At 55.3% G+C, this 19,563-nt stretch overlaps 2 protein-coding genes across 3 annotated transcripts in view; one reads left to right on the top strand and one right to left on the bottom strand.

Annotated features, from left to right (window-relative positions):
• Nucleotides 1-4,704, top strand: part of Flii (FLII actin remodeling protein) — a 13,356-nt gene extending 8,652 nt beyond the window's left edge. For both annotated transcript variants that reach the window (XM_050163700.1, XM_050163699.1), the window contains exons 18-30: nt 59-230; nt 1,701-1,805; nt 1,884-2,075; nt 2,366-2,554; nt 2,645-2,784; nt 2,857-3,097; nt 3,217-3,371; nt 3,446-3,506; nt 3,584-3,712; nt 3,784-3,890; nt 3,999-4,104; nt 4,231-4,296; nt 4,438-4,704. In XM_050163700.1, the coding sequence (XP_050019657.1) occupies nt 59-230; nt 1,701-1,805; nt 1,884-2,075; nt 2,366-2,554; nt 2,645-2,784; nt 2,857-3,097; nt 3,217-3,371; nt 3,446-3,506; nt 3,584-3,712; nt 3,784-3,890; nt 3,999-4,104; nt 4,231-4,296; nt 4,438-4,572 (1,798 nt within the window). In that variant the 3' untranslated portion in view covers nt 4,573-4,704. The remainder of the gene's footprint in view (nt 1-58; nt 231-1,700; nt 1,806-1,883; nt 2,076-2,365; nt 2,555-2,644; nt 2,785-2,856; nt 3,098-3,216; nt 3,372-3,445; nt 3,507-3,583; nt 3,713-3,783; nt 3,891-3,998; nt 4,105-4,230; nt 4,297-4,437) is intronic.
• On the bottom strand, nt 4,669-19,563 carry Llgl1 (LLGL scribble cell polarity complex component 1). The gene is made up of 22 exons (XM_050163701.1): nt 19,332-19,563; nt 16,584-16,681; nt 14,591-14,672; nt 14,361-14,491; nt 12,946-13,101; nt 12,702-12,864; nt 12,483-12,618; nt 12,250-12,304; nt 11,942-12,096; nt 11,645-11,868; nt 11,411-11,478; nt 10,353-10,506; nt 10,165-10,269; nt 9,366-9,658; nt 8,944-9,091; nt 8,626-8,779; nt 7,223-7,518; nt 6,502-6,766; nt 6,294-6,408; nt 6,054-6,166; nt 5,820-5,940; nt 4,669-5,729 (listed from the first exon to the last, which is right to left on the bottom strand). Exons 1-22 carry the CDS (start codon nt 19,410-19,412, stop codon nt 5,651-5,653), a joined length of 3,192 nt encoding a protein of 1,063 aa, XP_050019658.1. The 5' UTR covers nt 19,413-19,563; the 3' UTR covers nt 4,669-5,650.

Below are 19,563 nucleotides of genomic sequence, written 5' to 3'. Positions count from 1 at the left end.
AAGGAAGGTGTTTCTGAGAACAACCTGGCCTTGCTGAGAACTTTGCATCTGTCCTCAGGCTCTTTGCAGAGAAAATTAACAAGAATGAGCGGAAAGGGAAGGCAGAAATCACCCTCCTGGTGCAGGGCCAAGAGCCCCCAGAGTTCTGGGAGGTGCTGGGTGGGGAGCCCTCTGAGATCAAGAAACATGTGCCGGATGACTTTTGGCCACCCCAGCCCAAGCTATACAAGGTAAGTCATGGTGCTAGGGCACAGAGTAAGCCTGTCTTCAGTCGGCTGGGTGTGCTGTGAGCTTTGGGAGAAGAGGGCATTCTTCCAGACAAGGAGCTCAGTCTGGAAGCCAGTTTGAGGATGGAGCTGGCATGCTCTTCTCAAAGGTCCAAGCTCCTGGATACTGGAGCTGAGAAGGTCGCCTTAGTTTTGTGAGTGGCAGGAGACTATGGTTCTTATGAGAAGGAAAGAAACAAGATAAATCAGAAACGGGCTGGAGAGATGGCTCAGTGGTTAAGAGCACTAGCAGCTCTTCCAGAGGTCCTGAGTTCAATTCCCAGCAACCACATGGTGGCTCACAACCATCTGTAATGAGATCTGGTGCCCTATTTCTGGCGTGCAGGTATACATAGAGGCAGAATGTTGTATACATAATAAATAAATAAAATCTTTTTAAAAGAAAATCAGAAACAAAAGTAAGAACCTAGATTGCATAAAGCAAGGAAAACATGTATTTAAAAGCCTTTCCAGCTGGGTAGTGGTGGCACACACATTTAATCACAGTTCTCAGGAGGCAGAGGCCTAGTGGATCTCTGTGAGTTCAAAGGCCTGGTCTACAAATCAAGTTCCAGGACAGCCAGGGCTATAGAGAAACCCTGTCTCGGAAAAAGAAAAAAAAAAGAAAAAACCCAGCTAACCAAACAAACAAAACCCAGTAAGTCTTTCCAGGGCTGCAGAGATGGCCTAATGGTTAAAAGCACTTGTTCTGCCAGGTGGTGGTGGCTGCACACACCTTTAATCCCAGCACTTGGGAGGCAGACAGAGGCAGGCACATCTCTGTGAGTTCAAGGCCAACCTGGTCTACAAGAACTAGTTCTAGGACAGCCAGGACTGTTACACGGAGAAACCCTATCTCGAAAAACCAAAAAAAAAGAAAGAAAGAAAGAAAGAAAAGAAAGAAAGAAAGAAAGAAAGAAAGAAAGAAAGGAAGGAAGGAGAGAGAGAGAGAGAGAGAGAGAGAGAGAGAGAGAGAAAGAAAGAAAGAAAGAAAGAAAGAAAGAAAGAAAGAAAGAAAGAAAGAAAGAGAGAGAGAAAAGGGGGGTAAGCACTTGTTCTTCCAAAGGACCTGGATCCAAGTGGTGCCAGGACCCACATGGCAGCTCTGGTTACAGGAGATCCCAACACCACCTTCTGGCTTCCCTCCATAAGCACCAAGGATATAAGTGATGCACACACACACAAGGCAAAATATGCCTACTTAAAAATAGTAAAAAAGTTGAATGTCTTCCCCTGGCTTGGAGTAGGACTCTGTAGTAGAACACTTGTCTGGTGCGGACAAAACCCTGGTACTACTCCCTGCACTAGAAAAAAGCCCAGCAAACACTAGGCCCTTCCACTGGGCTTTTTTGTCCAAATGGCAAGCTGGGGAGCCTGACCCAGATCAGGGCAACTGTGGTGGGGTCTGCCATACTCTTCTCTTCCTCCTGCCAGGTGGGCCTGGGCTTGGGCTACTTGGAACTTCCTCAGATCAACTACAAGCTCTCAGTGGAACATAAAAAACGGCCCAAGGTGGAACTGATGCCAGGAATGAGACTGGTGAGGTGGCAGCAGGTGGGCACGGGTCCTGTCTAATTATGTTGGCCAGGTGTTGACCTCCAGCCTCTCGTCCGACAGCTGCAGAGCCTGCTGGACACTCGGTGCGTGTACATCCTGGACTGCTGGTCTGATGTATTCATCTGGCTCGGCCGCAAGTCCCCACGACTAGTGCGTGCCGCTGCACTCAAACTGGGCCAGGAGCTGTGTGGGATGCTGCACCGGCCACGCCATGCAGTGGTCAGCCGCAGCCTGGAGGGCACTGAGGCTCAGGTATGTCCCAACACCCAGTGGCTTGCTTTCCACTGCCCACTGTGCCCTAACCCCTCTTCTGGCCTGCTGGCACTACAGGGCCCAAATCCACCTTTGCAGAACCATCCACTCTGTAGCCTGTCCCCACTTCTGTTTGCTAAGCTCCACCTTCCCAAGCCCTGTCTCCAGCTCCTGTTTAGACCCCACTCCTTGAGCTCTGACCAGCTTTTCCAAACCTTGCTTGAATCCCTCAGCCCCAACCTTAACTGTGCTGTACCTCTCCAGCTATGGCATTACACTGTTCTCCACAGGTGTTCAAGGCCAAGTTCAAAAACTGGGACGACGTGTTGACGGTAGACTACACTCGAAATGCCGAGGCCGTGCTACAGGGCCAAGGGCTCTCTGGGAAGGTGAAGCGTGACACCGAGAAGAAAGACCAGATGAAGGCTGACCTCACTGCACTCTTCCTGCCTCGGCAGCCACCCATGGCACTGGCTGAGGTGGGGTGAAGCCTGTGAGGGGAGGAATATGAGAGGTGGGGGGCTCTGCACAGCATGGTGCTCAGACCTCACTTGGGGATGGGATGGCAGGCAGAGCAGCTGATGGAGGAATGGAATGAGGACCTGGATGGCATGGAAGGCTTCGTGCTGGAGGGCAGGAAGTTCACGCGGCTGCCGGAGGAGGAGTTTGGCCACTTCTACACACAAGACTGCTATGTCTTCCTCTGCAGGTGCTACAGTAATACTTTACCCTTTTGTCCTCTCCCCTATGCAACCCCTGCTCACCACTGTCTAAATCACAGGTACTGGGTACCTGTGGAGTATGAAGAGGAAGAGAAGACGGAAGACAAGGAGGGGAAGGCCTCGGCAGAGGGCACTGAAGGGGAGGAAGCAGTAGCTGAGGCAGAGGAGAAGCAGCCGGAGGAGGATTTTCAGTGCATCGTTTACTTCTGGCAGGGCCGGGAGGCCTCCAACATGGGCTGGCTCACCTTCACCTTCAGCCTTCAGAAGAAATTCGAGAGTCTGTTCCCTGGCAAGCTGGAGGTGTGCCCTCAGACTAGCCTAGGGTTGGGATGGTAGGGTGATCACACCTGACCTGAGAGTGCTTAACCCTTGAAGGGCAGGTAGGGCCTAGGGAACTACCCAGCACTTCTGATCCCCAGGTAGTACGCATGACACAGCAGCAGGAGAACCCCAAGTTCCTGTCCCATTTCAAAAGAAAGTTCATCATTCACCGGGGCAAGAGGAAAGTGGCCCAGGGTACTCTTCAGCCAAGCCTCTATCAGATCCGTACCAATGGCAGCGCCCTCTGCACCCGGTGGGTACCTGGCTTGGGGAAAGGGCAGGATGCCATGGTGGGGATCATACTGCTGACCACTCCCCATCCCCTAGATGCATCCAGATCAACACTGACTCCAGCCTTCTCAACTCTGAGTTCTGCTTCATCCTCAAGGTGAGGCTGTGGGCAAGATGGCAGAGGAGGGTGGTGGGCAAGTATCTAGGCCTGACCCAAGCCCCCTGTGCACACAGGTCCCCTTTGAAAGTGAGGACAACCAAGGCATTGTGTATGCCTGGGTGGGCCGGGCATCAGACCCTGATGAAGCCAAGCTGGCAGAAGACATCCTCAACACCATGTTTGATGCCTCCTACAGCAAACAGGTGACAGACAGGTGGGGGTAGGCGTGGAGACGAGAGCAGGTGAGGCCCTGGCTGACCGGCCCTTCCCACAGGTCATCAATGAAGGGGAAGAGCCAGAGAACTTCTTCTGGGTAGGCATTGGTGCACAGAAACCCTATGATGACGACGCAGAGTACATGAAACACACAAGGCTCTTCCGGTGAGTGCCCTATCCCCTCCTCTAGCTTGTGTAGGCATCAGGGTACACAAGCCCTGTGACAATGACACAGAGTACCCTACCTTCACCTTGACCATTGCCCTTCTTCAGGTGTTCCAATGAAAAGGGCTACTTCGCAGTGACCGAGAAATGCTCTGACTTTTGCCAAGATGACCTGGCAGATGATGACATCATGTTGCTAGACAATGGCCAGGAAGTAAGACATTGCCCACCTCAGCCCCTGCCTGTTGTAGATGGACCACCAGCCCCATGGGATGCACTTGGGTTCAGTCTTCAGCACTACAGAACACCCATGTGACCATTTCCTCCACTACATCCTCAGGTCTACATGTGGGTTGGGACCCATACAAGTCAAGTGGAGATCAAACTGAGTCTGAAGGCCTGCCAGGTAAGAAAGGGACGATACTAAAGCCAGCCTGATGACTTCAGGAACCACCTGCCCCTTCCATCACCCTGGGCAGAAGTCTGGAAAGGGGCACTGTAGGTAGTCCAGCAGAAGACTACTCAGGCCCATTGTTTTCCTCACCAGGTATATATCCAGCACACACGTTCTAAAGAAAATGAGCGGCCACGCCGCCTGCGCCTGGTCCGCAAAGGCAATGAGCAGCGGGCTTTCACCCGCTGCTTCCATGCCTGGAGCACCTTCCGCCAAGCCCCAGCCTAGACAGTGCCTAGACTTGAGACTCCAGTGAGGAAGAAGAGGCCTCCCAGCATCTGCTTCAGCTCCCCACCAGTGTTGTGTCCACTTGTGTGCAGCAGATGTGGTTTTAAAGATATTAAATGCTTTTATTTTCAATATTAAAAATCAGTACTTTTAATATTAAAAACTAGTTTTTAAAAAAAGACAGAAAAGCCCAAGGTGGAGTCTACAGGGAAGCCCATCCTCACGGCCCCACACACATGCGCACACCCGACTGACTCCAGTTATGGTGCCTAGCAGTTTCCAGTACATGAGCATACACACAGGCCCGGAGCAAGTACCAAAACTGCTTTAGAAATGACTGGCCAGCACAGTCCAGGCGTTAGAAAAATACTCTGCTTGAGGGGAAATAAAGGGCAGTATGGAGTGCAAGACAGGATTCTAGCACACTCCCTCCAACTGGCCTTCAAGCTGGGGGTGGCTTTAGGGCCCAGCATCATAAGACTGGATCCTACAGGTTAACAGGTGTGGCTTCAATGTTAAGGAGCCAGGCAAGGCAGACAGTGGGTTGGGATAAGCAGATGGTGATGGCTTGGGGGAGCAAACCCTGGCCCTTTAAGTGGCAGCCTGTGATGGGCTTGCTAGGAATCTAGGAGGGTACCAAGTAAAAGAGGGTATGGGTAGTATCTATGCCCAATGTAGGGTGCAGAGGCACTAGCTCCCAAGGTCCAAATAGCTCCAGCTAGGTTGGGTCCATAGCAGGATATGGTAGGCACATAAGCTCCATGTGCTGGCTCAACAGGCAGGACCTATCAGCCTCAGCGTCTGTCCTGTGAAATGGGCTCACTGAACAGATGAGCCTGAATCCTACACCCAGTCAGAAGTGGCCTTCTACATGTCCAGGATCTCAAGGCTGACAGGGCAGCCCCTTTCTAGCACTGAACTGTGATGATCATGACTGTGGGTCCCCTAAGCCTCTGACAGCTAGGGAAAGGCAGCTAGGCTTCCAGGAGTGTCACCACTATAGAGGCCTGCCAGGGTCCCAGCCGGGGCAAGGGATGGCAGCTGCTGCGTGGTACCCGCTCGGCTGCCTCACAGCACCTCATTTAATCAGAAGGGCGTAGGCCCGGGCCTCATCTGCTTCCAGGTTCCGAAGGTTCTTCTCAGAGTCCTCAGGAGAGCTGGGGAGGGGCAGTAATCAGAGGGGCTGGGGTAGGAAGACCCCTAGTTGCCCTGGGGATGGAGGCTTGGGAAAAAGCAGCTGGCCTCACCCCAAGAAATCCTTCACATATTCCACTGTGACATCTCCTGTCGTGTCCAGCGTGGTATCTCCACTAGTTGCCGAGTCAATGGACACAGGTGAGAGTGTGGCCTCCGCTGGCTCTGTGGTGTCTGTTGGAACAAGTGCTCCTCAGTATCTACTCTCTGCATCTAGAGACCAACCCACAGCCGGACATGCACGTGCACACACAGGTACCCTCAAACCCAACCCTGTGCCCTCTCACCAGATCTCTTGCCATGGGCAGAGTTAGGGCTTCCTTCACAGCTCTCTGGGGCCGGGGTGATGTTTCGGGTCCCATTAGCCTGGCTCAGCTTGGGTGACTCTTGAAGCCTGTGGCTACAGAAATAGATGGGAATGTGATGGGAGCTTTTATAGGTGCTACCTCCCATCCTCACACCAGGAAGGGGCATTAACCCCAGGAGTGCAGAACCCGAGGTGGAGAAGGGGCCCACTCCTCACACACCTGGACTGGGTGGCATTTCGAGGCCAGCTGATATCTAGAGAACAGAGTGGTTCTGTTATGTTGCGAGCACTCAGGGAAAAGCGCTCAAATTCGGATGGAGAAATCAAGTAAAAACCTGTGACCAGGAGAAAAGGAGCATGTAAGGAAGGCGAGCAGAGCCTGAGCTTTCTGTACCAGCATCTGTTCCCAAGCGCCTGCCCCACCTCACCCTGGCCATGGCGTGTGAAGACACAGGAAGCGATGCCACTGATGTCCTCCTTCCGGATACAGGAGTAGTGCACCTGAGGCCTCAGTCCAGGCACAGAGAAGACGTGGACATCGCCCAAGTTGGTGAGGCAGGCAAGGCAGGTCTCGGCGTAGTCCTCAGACATCACACTGGCAAATGTAGCCAGGGCGACCTTCCGCACACGACAGCCTTCATGGGCTGTCAGCTTGAATTTGGTCTTAGCACTCACCTTGGGTAGTGTGAACACCTGGTGACAGACAGCTTATGAGTTAGGCCCAGCCTTGTCCTACCCACTCATCACTCAGTTAGACCCCCAACTGGCCCTGCATGCCCCAACCCACCCGTGAATGTAAAAATGACACCCACTGCACCAGCCACACCCCCATAGGCTCAGTCCAGGCTTCACGGCGTTCCTCATCTTCTTCCACAGCCAGACTAACTAGACATATTCATATGTTCTATGCCTGCACCCGAACCACAAGTCCCTGGGGGCTCTTGGAGATGGCTGTGAGATAGAAGGCCTTAGGGGAACCTGGCAGACCTAGGGTGTACCCAGGTCTTTCAAGGACCTCTACCGGCTGAAGGCTTTTTGGTGGAATAGGAGGGATTTAACTCTCAGCAGGCAGGGGAAATGGGCAGAGAAGAGGTTCTAAGGTTCCAAGATGGGGACCTGGATGGATCTCCATCCTCCATGGACGCTTACCTTGAACTGTTCCTCAGATGCAATGAGCACGGCGTGCCCACCCTGCATGTCAGGGGCCTGTGCCAGATCCCGGGAAGCCTCATAGGGCTCAGGCAGTGGACGGCCACGACCATCCAACACAGCAATGGCCACCACAGGTGCCCGGTGCATCAGCTGTACCTCCTTGCCCAGCACAGCCTCCACTGCCTGCTCAGGCCGCTTTTCACCACCTGCTGTGACTGCTGGAACCTCCAGCGCATAGGCGAACACGGAGCCCGAGTTGGTCCCTGCCCACATGGTGGGCCCGTGGTGGGTTGCTGTGGGGACACAGGCCAAGTGAGAAGGGCCTCCTGGGGACCCCATTCCTCACAAAGCCTTCCCCTCACCTCTATCTTTACTTCCTAACTGGTTGTAGGACCAGATCTCAGGAATCCGTGCTCCCTCTATCTCGCACCTGCTCTGTGGCTTCAACCTACTAGTCTGAGACACCAGAGTAGCTCTGATCCAGAGGCAAAGGCCACCTTGAGGCCACCTGCAAGGTGGTTATCAGGCCACAAACTGGTCTCTGATACCATCAAGCTATCAAGCTGCACCCTCAACTCATTCCAGCAAATGCAGCTCCCTCCTGCAAGACTGGTCACGGTAGCACACTCCTTTAATCCCAGCATTCAGGAAGCAGAAACAGATCTCTGCGAGTTGAGGCTAGCCTGATCTACATAGCATGTTCCAGGCAGCCAGGACTATGTGGTGAGATCCTGTCTAAAAAACAAGCAACACATGAGCCGGACAGTGGTAGCTCACATCCGGGCCTACAGAGCAAGCTCAAGGACAGCCAGGACCACTACACAACGGAACCCTGTCTAGTGGCTGGGCAGGAGTGGGAGTGGCACATGCTTTTAATCCCAGCACTCGGGAGGCCACAAAGCGATTTCCAGGACAGCCAGAACTGTTACACTGAGAAGTCCTAGCTCAAAACAACTAAGAGTAAAGTGAAGTGTGGAGAGGGCACACGATGGCAGCGGCTCCCCAGGGGTGGCAGCTGAAGTCTGTAGGTGACAGCACACTAATTCTGTGTTTCATGCTACCATAATACAATGTAAAAAAAAGGGCCACAACATACCTAAGGCACAGAGGGATCGCTCTACCGGAGGCGATGACAAGTCCCTGACTGACCTGTCCACCACAGGGCCTTGGCCACCCTGCTCTCACTGCCCACCTCACCATAGCACCCTTGCTTCTTGTTCAGCTCTAAAAGGCTTGTGCAGCCCACTTAGCAAACCCTCTAAATATGTCCCTTTGGGCTATACGGGTGGCCAAAGTGTCCCAAAGTATAGCTCAGCATAGCAGGTGCTCAGAAAACCACCTCCCCTACCAGTACAAAGGCCTTCTAGCCTCTCCAACCCCTGTCCCTACCCTGGCCTCACCATCTCGAAGGAATGTGTCAGCAAAGTAGAGGCAGCGTACAACACCAGAAAGGGAGTCATCAGCAGACCGAGGCTCGATGCGGCGCTGTACAGGTGTTATCTCCACATCGTGGGGGCAGGTCTGCTCCGCCAGCTGTGCATTGGCCTCCTGCAACTGGAAAGCCAGAGGATCTTAGAAGTGCTCTTCCTTTCTGGCCAGTACCCAGCAGGCATCGCCATTCGAGCACCTGCTTCCCAGTTCACTAGGGGGAGCATGGCAACCGAGCAAATCTGAGGGCTCTGGGCCGGGCACAGACATGGCAGCCAGTCCCTGCTCACCTTGCTACTGGCAGTAGTAGCCCGTTTTTTGCCTGAGACACGGCTCTTGCGGATACGCCGGAATGACTGTCGCAGTGACTTCTTGAGGGACTTCACACGTGATAGTGGCCCCTCCATAGCCAAAGAGTCATTGGGGTGAAGGGTGCACCTAGGAATGACAGGGCCAGCTGTGCTATGGAACTACCTTGCACTCCTGCTAGCCTGAAGCTAGGTATCAGAGCCCAGGTCAGGGAACCAGAGCAATTTGATCCTAGAACCTACGACCCCAGCAGGTGGAGGGGGTGACCAGTTTTCTCGCAGATAGAGATTATAAAGGCTTTCCCAATCAGCCTGCCTTTGCCACAGCAACCTCTGGAAGTAAACTGAATCCCCGACTGTCTCATCAGGGCTCGGCCACTAGCTGCTCACCTCATACCACATACCTGGCCAGCACGGGGCTCTTGCGCTGGTAGTCAAACAGGCCAAAGCCGTGACTGGTACCAAAGGCCACAAGGCTCCACTCGGCATGGAGAGTGACAGCGGTGACGGCAGCGGGTGGGAGGCACTGCACCAGCATGCGAGGCTGGAACCCGGCAGGCCAAGACAACAGCCCTGTGTGTGGGCTCAGCCGCTCATGGCCCTTCCATGTGAAGCCCTCACGATCCTGGAGGAGATCCACACTGGCCACACTGACAGCCTGCTCTGTCGGCACGTCACTGAGCTCCAGCACCAGCACCTGGACCACCACAGGCAGAGGACTCAGGTGAGGGGCATTCTGGACCCTCTCCAGACACTGCCAGAGCAGCTCCGGAATTCACCTACCCAGCCAGTACCCTTCGAATACCTACTATATACAAAAGCTTTCCCTGAGTGCCAAGAGACGGGTGACCTAATCTGCTGGCCCCTGCCCTCCTGGAGCCCGTGACTCTTTCCTGAGTCTCTGTCTTCCGCACACTGAGCCTTCATACAGTCCAGTGCTAACGGTGGTCTGTGACTAAGAACCATTGTGCTCCGCGCCCAGAGTCCTGCTCCCAGTTTCAAGCCTCTGTGGGCTCCCCTACCCTTACTCAAGTGGCAGCCCTCCCTTTCCCTTTGTCCTCGCCCCGGCCAACCTTACCTGATGCTCCATTCCCCCTCTGACCTACAGCCCGTGTTGGGTTCTCTACTTCACCACCACACCCTGCAGGGCCACCTCCTGCAGAAGGCCACCCCAATAGCCACGTCAGGGGACACCAACCCCACCTGGCCCGCGGTGCCAGCCACCACCATCTGGGCTGTGTACTTGCAAAGTGCAACCTTCTGTATTCCTAGCCGGGGATCATCACTGTAGGGGTCAAAGCAGCCCACCTGAGGGGACAAGATGGAATGATGATACTAGGCAGAGCTAGGTCAGGTTCAAAGGCCAAGCCAGGGGAAGAGGGAAGAGGCACCTTGCGGAAGGGCGGCCAGTCATCCTCCACAGCCTGGGCCAAGCTGTCAGCATGTTCACAGTCCGTCTGGAAGAGGCCAGCTGTGCTCAGTTTGTAGAGTGGCCTTAGTGCCACACCAGAGGCGTCCCAGAACCGTACAGTGCCATCCTCGTGGCTGTGGAGAGGGTGGGTGTCAGAGCCCCCCTGGGAAACCCACACCCCCTCAGTTATTCTTCCAGTGGTCACTATAGGGACCTACTGCATATGTCCAACACTAGCTGGAATTGTACTACATACAGCAGCAAGCACCGCTACACAGGACAAATGGGTACTCAGTGCCTACAGCACATCAGGGCTACACTCACACATGCCCGAACCCTCTGAACAGGTTGGAGGGTAAAGGAATGACAACCTTAATAACTAGGAGATGACAGAGGGGAGAAATGGGTACCCAGGAATCACAGTAGGTGCAGAAACCCCGGAAGAGCAAGAGGCCCAAGGGGGCCTTCCAGGTAAAGCAGCGGGAAGGCTGAGTGGCAAAAAAGGGGGAAGCTGGGTGGGGAGAGGACACAGCTGCAGAGCCCCAGTGGGGTGCCAGGCAGTTGAGAAGGAGCTAGAGAGGGAGGTGGTTCAGGCTCCCCGTCATCCCTGAGGCCACAGCAGGCTCTCAACAGGAAAGGGCAAGTTGCCTTAAGAGGCCTAAGGGTCCCAACACAGGCAGGAGGGCAGGGCAGGGCAGTTAGTAAGGCCTGAGTCACCAGTGCCCAGACCTAGCCTGGCTCTCCAGCACCTGACTAGAGGAGTCACCATAGGCCAACCCAGATTTTCCAGTCCATGGCAGGCAAGTCAGGTGGGTGGAGCCTGGGCTGTGTTGGAATTCAGTCCCAGGCAAAGAGGAAGTGCGGACTAAGGCTTTGAGCCAGAATCTAGGGGAGGCTTCCTTACAGGAACAACCTGGGTCTGCTAGGACTAGTCCTGAGTCACCACACACTTCAGCACGCAAAGAACCTGGGACATTCAAACAGCAAATAAGGCCTCATGGCTGCAGGACCTTGTCTGCCACCCACACCCACACCTACCCAGTCAGTAGCAGCCCACGCTGCGAGGGTTCCTGGGCCAAGTTCCGGCCCCCGGTAATGGGCCAGCTCTAAGAAAGACAACAAAGATGAGAGCTCCAAGTTAAGATGAAGGTCCCCATCTCATTCTGGCCACACGCCTAACACATTTCCATCTCCAGTCTGGGCTAGACACTGCCCCCCACCAGGAACAGCCCCCACCCCACCACCCCTGGGTCATAAAACATCCACACTCACCAAGGCACTGGAGGCAGGCTGCGGGCTCTGCCGCTCACCAGCACTTACAATGCGGGCCCACAGCTTGCTGGGGACATTGGCAACATGGGCAGAGCAAGTGATAGCCGATGAATGCAGTGGGGCCAGGTAAGGGGCAGGCACAGCTGGCCAGCCTGGTGTCTGCAGGTCCAGCACCACCAGCTCCTCCTCCAGAAGCACAGCGAGGGCCTGAGGGTTGTCAAATTCTGTGGAATTGGGCGAGTGAGCTCAGCTTGAAGCCACACTGGGCCAGCTGGGATGAGGAGATGGAATACACACCATCCTCTGGCTGTGTGCTGTGCACTGTGAAGAAATCAATGACACGGGAGGTGAAGTCCAGGGTCACCAGTGTCTCTGCTCGCAGTACACTCACACAGTGGCGATCACCATAGCTGGCTCGGGGCATGCCACCGCTGAAGATGATAAAGTGGTCTCTGCAAAGGGAGAGATGCCATGTGAACCAGGAGCCCCTGCAGAACCAGGCGCACGCTGGATAACCCAGTAAGGGCTTCACCCCTATATACCCAGAGCCTAATCCTCTAGGCCCCAGCCAGACAAGCCCCTCCCACACTGCCCCCTCTACCTACCCTGACTCACAGCTCCGCCACAGAATCTTGTTGATGGCCTTGCAGGGGAAGGGGCCTGGGGGTGGGGAGAGCGTCAGACCTCCCATTCCTCTTCCATGTGCCTCTCCCCACGGTATGGCCCAGACCCAGCAATACCCCCCAGAGTCTCCTGTAGGTTTGGCTAGCCAGTACCCTCATCAAAACCAGACAGCCCTTCAGTCCCCACTCTTGGCTCAAGTCTCCCCAGTGCTCACCATAGGGTGTGGTCACTATAGTGGGTTGCAGCGCTGGGGGGCTGTCAGTGTCTGTGGACCAGATGGCATAGCTGCCATCACTGTGTGAGCTGATAACGGTGCTGCCACCACGCCCCCAACACAGGCTTTCCAGCTGCTACGTATGAGGATAGGGTGGCATGAGCCAATGGGTGTGTACAAGGGCCCAGAATGAGGAGCATGCAGGCATCTCTCACTTACCTGGTTACCTAGGAAAATGTGGTCCACACAGTGTGTGGCCTGGCTCCAGATGACCAGTAAGCCCCGACTGTAGCCTATGAGAATTTTGGTGGGGTCTTGCAGATGTCCCTGAAGTGACTCCACAGGGCCCAGAGCCTTCCCACAGCGGTAGTCATCTGGCACACTGCAGAGAGTGCCCCAGAGAGTCAGGAGAATGCCCCAGAACTGGGAAGCTCCCCCTGCCTGCTGCTCTCCTGCTGCTCACCTGCGCAGAACCGCATCTGGGCTGAGAGTCTGCCCCTCAAGCAGAGTCAGGGTGGCCAGGTCCAGGAAAAAAATGCTGCCACTCTCGGTTCCCAGGGCTGCTGTGTTGCCAGCTACCAGCAGAACCACAGTGACACGGGTAAGATTGGCAGGGGCACTGCAGGAAAGAGGGAGAAAGTGAGGCCAAGCCCATCTACCTGCTGGGGAAGGCGGGATGGGCTGGGCCCTTGCTGTGGCCTCTCTTGTACCCCTCTGCACTCACAGGGCCTGTTCACAGCACAGGCTGGCACCCTGGGAGGGAAATGTACAGTGTAATTAGCCCACTCAATTATTCCCCAGCATGCCAGCAAAGAAAGGGATAAAAAATACGTTCCCCGGGTCCCAAAGGACTCACAGGTCCTCTCACTGCTCTGCTGTCTCAGGCAGAGTCAGAGCCCTGCTCCAGCCAGGGTACCCAACACCAGCCTTCCAGGCATCTCAGACTTCAGGGGCCTGCCCACAGTGTCTGGGACAGCCCAGGAGCTGACCTGTAGGCAAAGCCCTTTACCTGGGAAGCCTGGCCTGCTGTGTACACCTAGAGCATCTTCCTACTGCCTCGCCAAGTCCATTCTGGGGAACCCTCCGTGTGACAATGGTCCAGTAGCCCATCTCCCTTCCCAACTCACAAAGCCAGGAGGAAGGCCAGACGTGGTGGCGCATACCTGGAATACCATACTTGGGAGACTGTGGTTGGAAGACCACTGAGAATTCAGGGCTAGCCTGAGACTTTGCTAATGTCACTGCTGTGGGACAATGGTCTATACCCTGTCACTTGTACAGGCAGGAAGCATAGGTGGGACAACCAGGCAGGAAGTAGAGATGGGGCAACAAGAATTCTGGGACAAGGAAAGATTCAGTCTGCAGTCGTCACCCAGACACAGAGGAAGCGAGATGTGACTGCCTTGTCAGAAAAAGGTACCAAGCCACATGGCTAACACAGACAAGAATTATGGGCTAATATCAGTTATAAGAGTTATTAAGAAGCCTGAGCTAATGGGCAATCAGTTTATAATTAATGTACACTTCTGTATATTTCTTTGGGACTGAAGGACTGTGGGACCTGGTGGGACAGAAACCTCTGTCAACATGTCACCTTGGCACAAAACTGTCCCAAACCCCTAGAGAGCACAGTGCTAGTTGCAGGTGTAAGGAGACGGGTTATAACATATTTATTCACTGGGACCCCCAAACTAAAGGCTCCCATAGCAAGAAGCACAGACCCTACCGACAGGCCTCAGACTCAATGACACCACTGTCAAGCAGGGCTCTGCCCAGGCAGGGCTCCACACACCCTACCCCGAACCTGAGCAGAGCAGGCTCATAGGCCCTCTCCAATACTCCTGCCCAGTGGCTAGCCCCGGGCTGCTCCTCTAGTACCTGGCATTGTCAAAACTCGGCCGGCTGGGTGGCTGGAAGCTGAGCCCTTCCTCCAGGTGGGCACAGCCATTATGATGGATGATCTCCCACAGATGCAGGCTGCTGTCATCTAGCAGGGTCAGGAGGCGGCCCTGATGGGGGAGGAGCAGAGACCAAAATGGGGTTGGCCTGAAGGGGAGGAGGACATGGGGATGGGGACCACCTGCTGCTGGTGGAGGGCAGATGTTTACCTGACCAGGCAGGAAATGCATCTGGGTGACGGTGGCTGCATCCCGATGCAGCCCTGTAAACTCCACTCCAGGTGCACCATAGCTGAGGTGACTTGTCAAGGACATGCACATCCGACAGGCCCTTCCCAACACCTCTCCACCGGGCCAGCCGTCTCCGGATGAGGCTCTTTCCTGAAGCAGCTCTGCTCCTGTCCCCTCTAAGCTGCCCACAGACTCCAGACAGCCCCCCACCCCCAGTAGGGGTTGTTGTAGATATCCTAGCCCCCCCCCCAGTAGGGGTTGTTGTAGATATTCTAGCCCCCCCCAGTAGGGGTTGTTGTAGATATCCTAGCCCCCCCCAGTAGGGGTTGTTGTAGATATTCTAGCCCCCCCCTCAGTAGGGGTTGTTGTAGATATTCTAGCCCCCCCCCAGTAGGGGTTGTTGTAGATATTCTAGCCCTCGTCTATATAGCAGCCTAAAGACTCAAATGCAAAAAGCTGGTGCAGATGGAGTGAGATAAAAACCTGCTCAGCACTGTAGCTCCAGCATGGTGCACACGGGGCCTCTGATGCAGCTGCATGGACCAAGTGCCCTGCGGTAGAAGTTAAACAGGCCTAGCCAGAACACAGCAGCAACAGACCAAGCCAACTCTAGCTGTGGGCAAGAACCCCAACCTCCCTCCAGAGCAGGCAGCCAACAGCTTCCACTGCCCAGACACTTCCACAGACTAGAAGACAGGTGACCTGCTTTAACAAGTGCCCTGAGAGCCAGCAACTCCAGGATTGATGGTGGCCAACAAAGCCTGAAGGGGCCCAAGAGGGCTACGAGATGGGTCAGTGACGTTGTCCTAGTGACAAGCCAAGAGCTGTTGCCTGGATATTGAGCTGGGACTCCCTGCAGAGCCTGGCCAGGATGACAAAGAGGGTAGGGGCAGCTGGCGGGAAGCAGGGTCTCCCAGGAGATGGGGCCTACCCTGCAGGGGGAGGGGAGGCTTCAGACAACAAGAGTGGCGCTTTCCAGCCTCAGTTTCCCAACCTGAGGGAAGAGAAGGGGAACTAGGATCTGCCTCCTCGCCTGCGCTAGCATGAGGAACCAGTTCCCCCAAGGACAGCTCCAGCACCAGGCAGTGAGGACTGTGGGCGCCTCAGAAGTGGACACGTCCAATACGGTACAAAGCTGCAGTATGTGAGGGTAGTTGCAGCCCAGCACCTACAGGGCCTGGAGCAGCCAACTGGGTAGAGGCCTGGTCACTGTCCCAACACACACCCAGTGGCCCACAATAGAGGGAAGGCGATCCCCGTCCAGCCCCATTCCCTAACACAGGCTATCAGCTCATAAGCCATGGGCCACATTCCCACCCAAACCTGACTAGAGTCCCTAGCTTTGGGAAAGGAGAGGGAGGGCAGGCACCTCTACTAAGCAACTTTTTAATAAGACTCTACCCTCGGTTTTCCTGAAAGCAGGTTAGGGTGGCATTTCCAGGGTGGGTAAGCAGTCCATCACAGTGCTGCCCCACCCCCAGCCCGGAATGCAGGAAAATGCGTGCTTTGTACCGCTAACTCAGTCCATTGTACAGGAGCAGGGTCCAGATGGGGGCACTGTTGCACTCACCATGCTGAGCCTGGCACTGCTGGGTGAACACATGGATCTTCGTATTTGTGTGTGTGTGTGTGTGTGTGTGTGCGCGCGCGCGCGCGCACACACATGCTCACCCTCGCATTTGGGCCCATCGGCCACCCTAACTACCCCAGTCACGGTAGCCAAGGTGACAGCAGAGTCACCTAAGGATTGGCAGGCTGAAAGACAACAAGGCACACCAGTGGTCAAACTGACCCCTCTAATCACCCACCTCTTTCATTTCTGAAAGGAATTGTCACAGGCACACATGCACAGTCAACCTCATCAGACGACCCATGACTCCAAGAAGCACCTGCCATGCTAGGATCCCAGCAGGAAGTGGGTGGGACATGAGAGGTCCCACATGCTACTGGGCGCCACAGTAGCAAAGGATACATCTTGACAGCCCCAGACCTGGTGCCGATGGCCATGATGCGAAGCTCGGGGTCGAAGGCCAAGGCGCTGGGCTGGTTGGGGAAGCCATGCTCCACAGTCTGTGAAGGAGGAGAGGGCAACATGGGCAAAACACCCTGGGACTGTGCTTCTACCGGCCCTGGCGGTACTGTCCACCTCCCCACATGGAGAGAGTCAGAGAACAAGAATCCCAGTGCCACCAGAAGTGGTGACAGCACCTGGGGTCCTGAGCACTGTTGGCGTCGTTACTGATGCTCCCGACCTGCTTCCCTGCTCTCTGTGAGTTCAGGTCCAGTGCCCTTCCCTACACACTAAGCTTCAGTACCTATTCCTTCCTTGGGTGTGCTTCCTCCCACTGGCCCACCAACCAAGCAGCTCCCACCCATGCCCAATATGGCTGGGACATGAATACCCTCAAGAGATGTCAAATACGGTCTAGTAGTACATGGCAATTATCTTAGTGTTTGGAAGACTAAGGCAGGAAGATCCTGAGCTAGAAGACAGCATGGGCCACACAGTGAGATGCTATCTCCAAAATAAATACATAACTATGCCGTCTTGAGCTGATCACAGTACTCCATCCACCCTGTTTCCACTTGGCATGAGCCCATCCAAGAAAGCAGCGCCACCAACCAGCCTAGCTGGTCAGGGAATTCCCATTCCCACGAGCACTGCCATGCCCTGTCTGGGTCTGACCTCCTTTACCATGGCATGGCAAGGCCCCCACAAGCCCTGAGTAGGCACCATCAGGCTTGCTGTATGGAAGAGAGGCTAGATCCCTCATCTAGTGTCCTTTGCATCTCGTGTCCAATCAATTCCTGAGCCCTACTGTCTTACCTTCAAGACACAAAGAAGTCACCCTGCTCACACCCTGCTCCAGACCTATCCACTGCCCGCCTGGACCAGTGCTCCCTACGTCCCTAGGAAAACCAGCCAGCCATTCCTACCTCCTTCACTTGGGGCCCTCCAGCAGCTCCATGCTGATCCACAGCCAAAGCCAGGTCCTCACCATGTAGGCCCCTCTGGGCATCTCAGTTCATCTGACTGCTACCCCAAAGCTCTTTGCTTGCAGGGCTCTGACACCACACTCTTTCTGCCCCCTCCCCCACCACACTGCTCTACCTGGAACTCCCAAATGGCCAGCTCCAAAAGGCCTCTGGAGCTGGTCCTGCCTACGTCATCACCACACCATGTTTTATCCACAGCACCAGCCGCCCTGTGAACTAATATGTATTTTACTTCTCTGTTTTGGCTTTTTGTTCCCATCCTCTTCCCAATGACTAAACCACGCCTTCAATGAAGAGCTGTCTCTTTTGGGTTCCACTGTGTCCCTAGCACCAAGGAAGAGGGAATTAGCATGAGATGCACATCCTACAGGCAACTTGTGGTCTAGGCTGGAGTTGAACCGGAAACCCAAGGTTAAAGTTCATGTTCACCCTTGATCAGAACTCCAAACTCAAGAGTCCGGGGCCTACTTCCTAGGGATCTCCTAACACCCCTCTTGGCAATCAAACCCTTTGCCCAGAGATGACCTAGCTCCTATCACTGCTGCCCACACAAACTGTGCCTCACCCTCAACTCCTGCCACTGTAGTACCCAGCCAGGGTGAGGCAAGCTGATTCAGAGGCTCACCCCATCTCTGCAGGTCCCCTACACACTGGCTAAGACCCCGTCCTCCTTCCTGCTTCAAGGGGCTCACCAGCAAGAGCAGAGGCTCCCATCTGGGGGAACCTCTCCTCTCAGCTCTTTGGCAGGTCACTGTGTTTGTGAGTCCTGGCATCCCCATCATTGCTGCCTGGGACCTCAACAGCAAAAGTTAAGCCATGGCAGCACCTCCCCTGAAGCATCTCCTAAGTGAAGTCCAAGGTCCCTAAGCTCTGCTCAGGACGGAAGTAGCTGCTTCAAGTCTCCGGGCCCCTACTCCACTGCCTTCACACACCAAGGTAAGAAAGATTAGCAGTCCGCTCCTTACTGAACCTCAATTTTTTTCATGCGTATAATGGAAATGAGAAATCGGATCCTCAATGGCAGCACACACGGGCTCTGGGATAAAAGTAACATCCACCCTTACTCCCATCACTCCAGATCGGAGTTAGCCTTGCAGGGCTCTATACTGTCAGTGCCAGGAAGGTGGGAACTGAGGCCTTTTCCGGGGCCCCTTCTGCCTCACGTCTTTCCAACTTTAGTAAGGTCAGGCCTGCCCGGTTGCAGGGAGATCCAGAATCCACAAGGAGGAAACTGGCCTTATTTCATGGCGGGGGAAACTGAGGAACTACGGTTTGAAATGCAGCTGGGCACACAGACGTGCACACCCCCTGGACTAGGGACCCCAGGGCAGGGTTGAGCCTGGGGAGGGGGTGGAGGTTCCGCGCTGGGATTTCCCAGCCCCACCCCCCACTTCTCCCACTCTCGCCCGCCCCAGGAGTTAAAGAAAAACAAAACCTGGCCCTGGATGCCCCTCGGCCGAGTCTGGCCACACACCAAAAACTGAAAAAGGCCAAGAGTAAAAGGCAGATAGGTCGGGGGACCCCACTGAGCCCAAGGGACACCCGGGAGAGACACCAGGAGTTCAGAGACCTAGAGGCAGAGAAACAAGAGGAGCCAGAAAGCGCACGGCGCAGCGCGGGGCACAGCCTGAGACCCCGACCAGGCACGCCCGAGCAGCGCGGCGCTCACAGGGCAGAGGCGGCCCGACGTGGCCCGCCCGGGCCGCCGCAGCCCCCGCCGCACCTTGTGGAAAGCGAAGAGCTCCTGCTTGAGCTTCTCGCGTTGCGGGTCGGCACCCTGCCGCCGGAACCGAAACTTCATCATCTTGTGCCCGCCGCCGCCACCGCCGCGGGATGCGCCCGGCCCCGCCGGTCCTGAGGCGCGGGGCGGGGCCTGCACGGAGGCGCGGGACGCCACGGACGCCCGCCCGACCCACGACGTGAGCGTGCCCGCGGTACCGCGCCGCCCCTTGCTC

Source organism: Alexandromys fortis, unplaced genomic scaffold (assembly GCF_014885135.2).
Source record: "Alexandromys fortis isolate MF-2015 unplaced genomic scaffold, M_Fortis_MF-2015_v1.1 scaffold_149, whole genome shotgun sequence".
NCBI classification, from domain to species: domain Eukaryota; kingdom Metazoa; phylum Chordata; class Mammalia; order Rodentia; family Cricetidae; genus Alexandromys; species Alexandromys fortis.
Note: the sequence above shows the minus strand (reverse complement) of the source record. Positions and strands in the feature narration are given on the sequence as shown.

What these genes read in the sequence shown, in the direction of transcription:
- Llgl1 (XM_050163701.1), bottom strand. Translation starts at nt 19,412, where the DNA reads ATGATGAAGTTTCGGTTCCGGCGGCAGGGTGCCGACCCGCAACGCGAG. An exon ending in TATAGTGACCACACCCTATG is followed by an intron (nt 12,305 to 12,482) that starts GTGAGCACTGGG and finishes CCCCACCCCCAG; the next exon opens with GCCCCTTCCCCTGCAAGGCC. An exon ending in CGAAATGCCACCCAGTCCAG is followed by an intron (nt 6,167 to 6,293) that starts GTGTGTGAGGAG and finishes CTATTTCTGTAG; the next exon opens with CCACAGGCTTCAAGAGTCAC.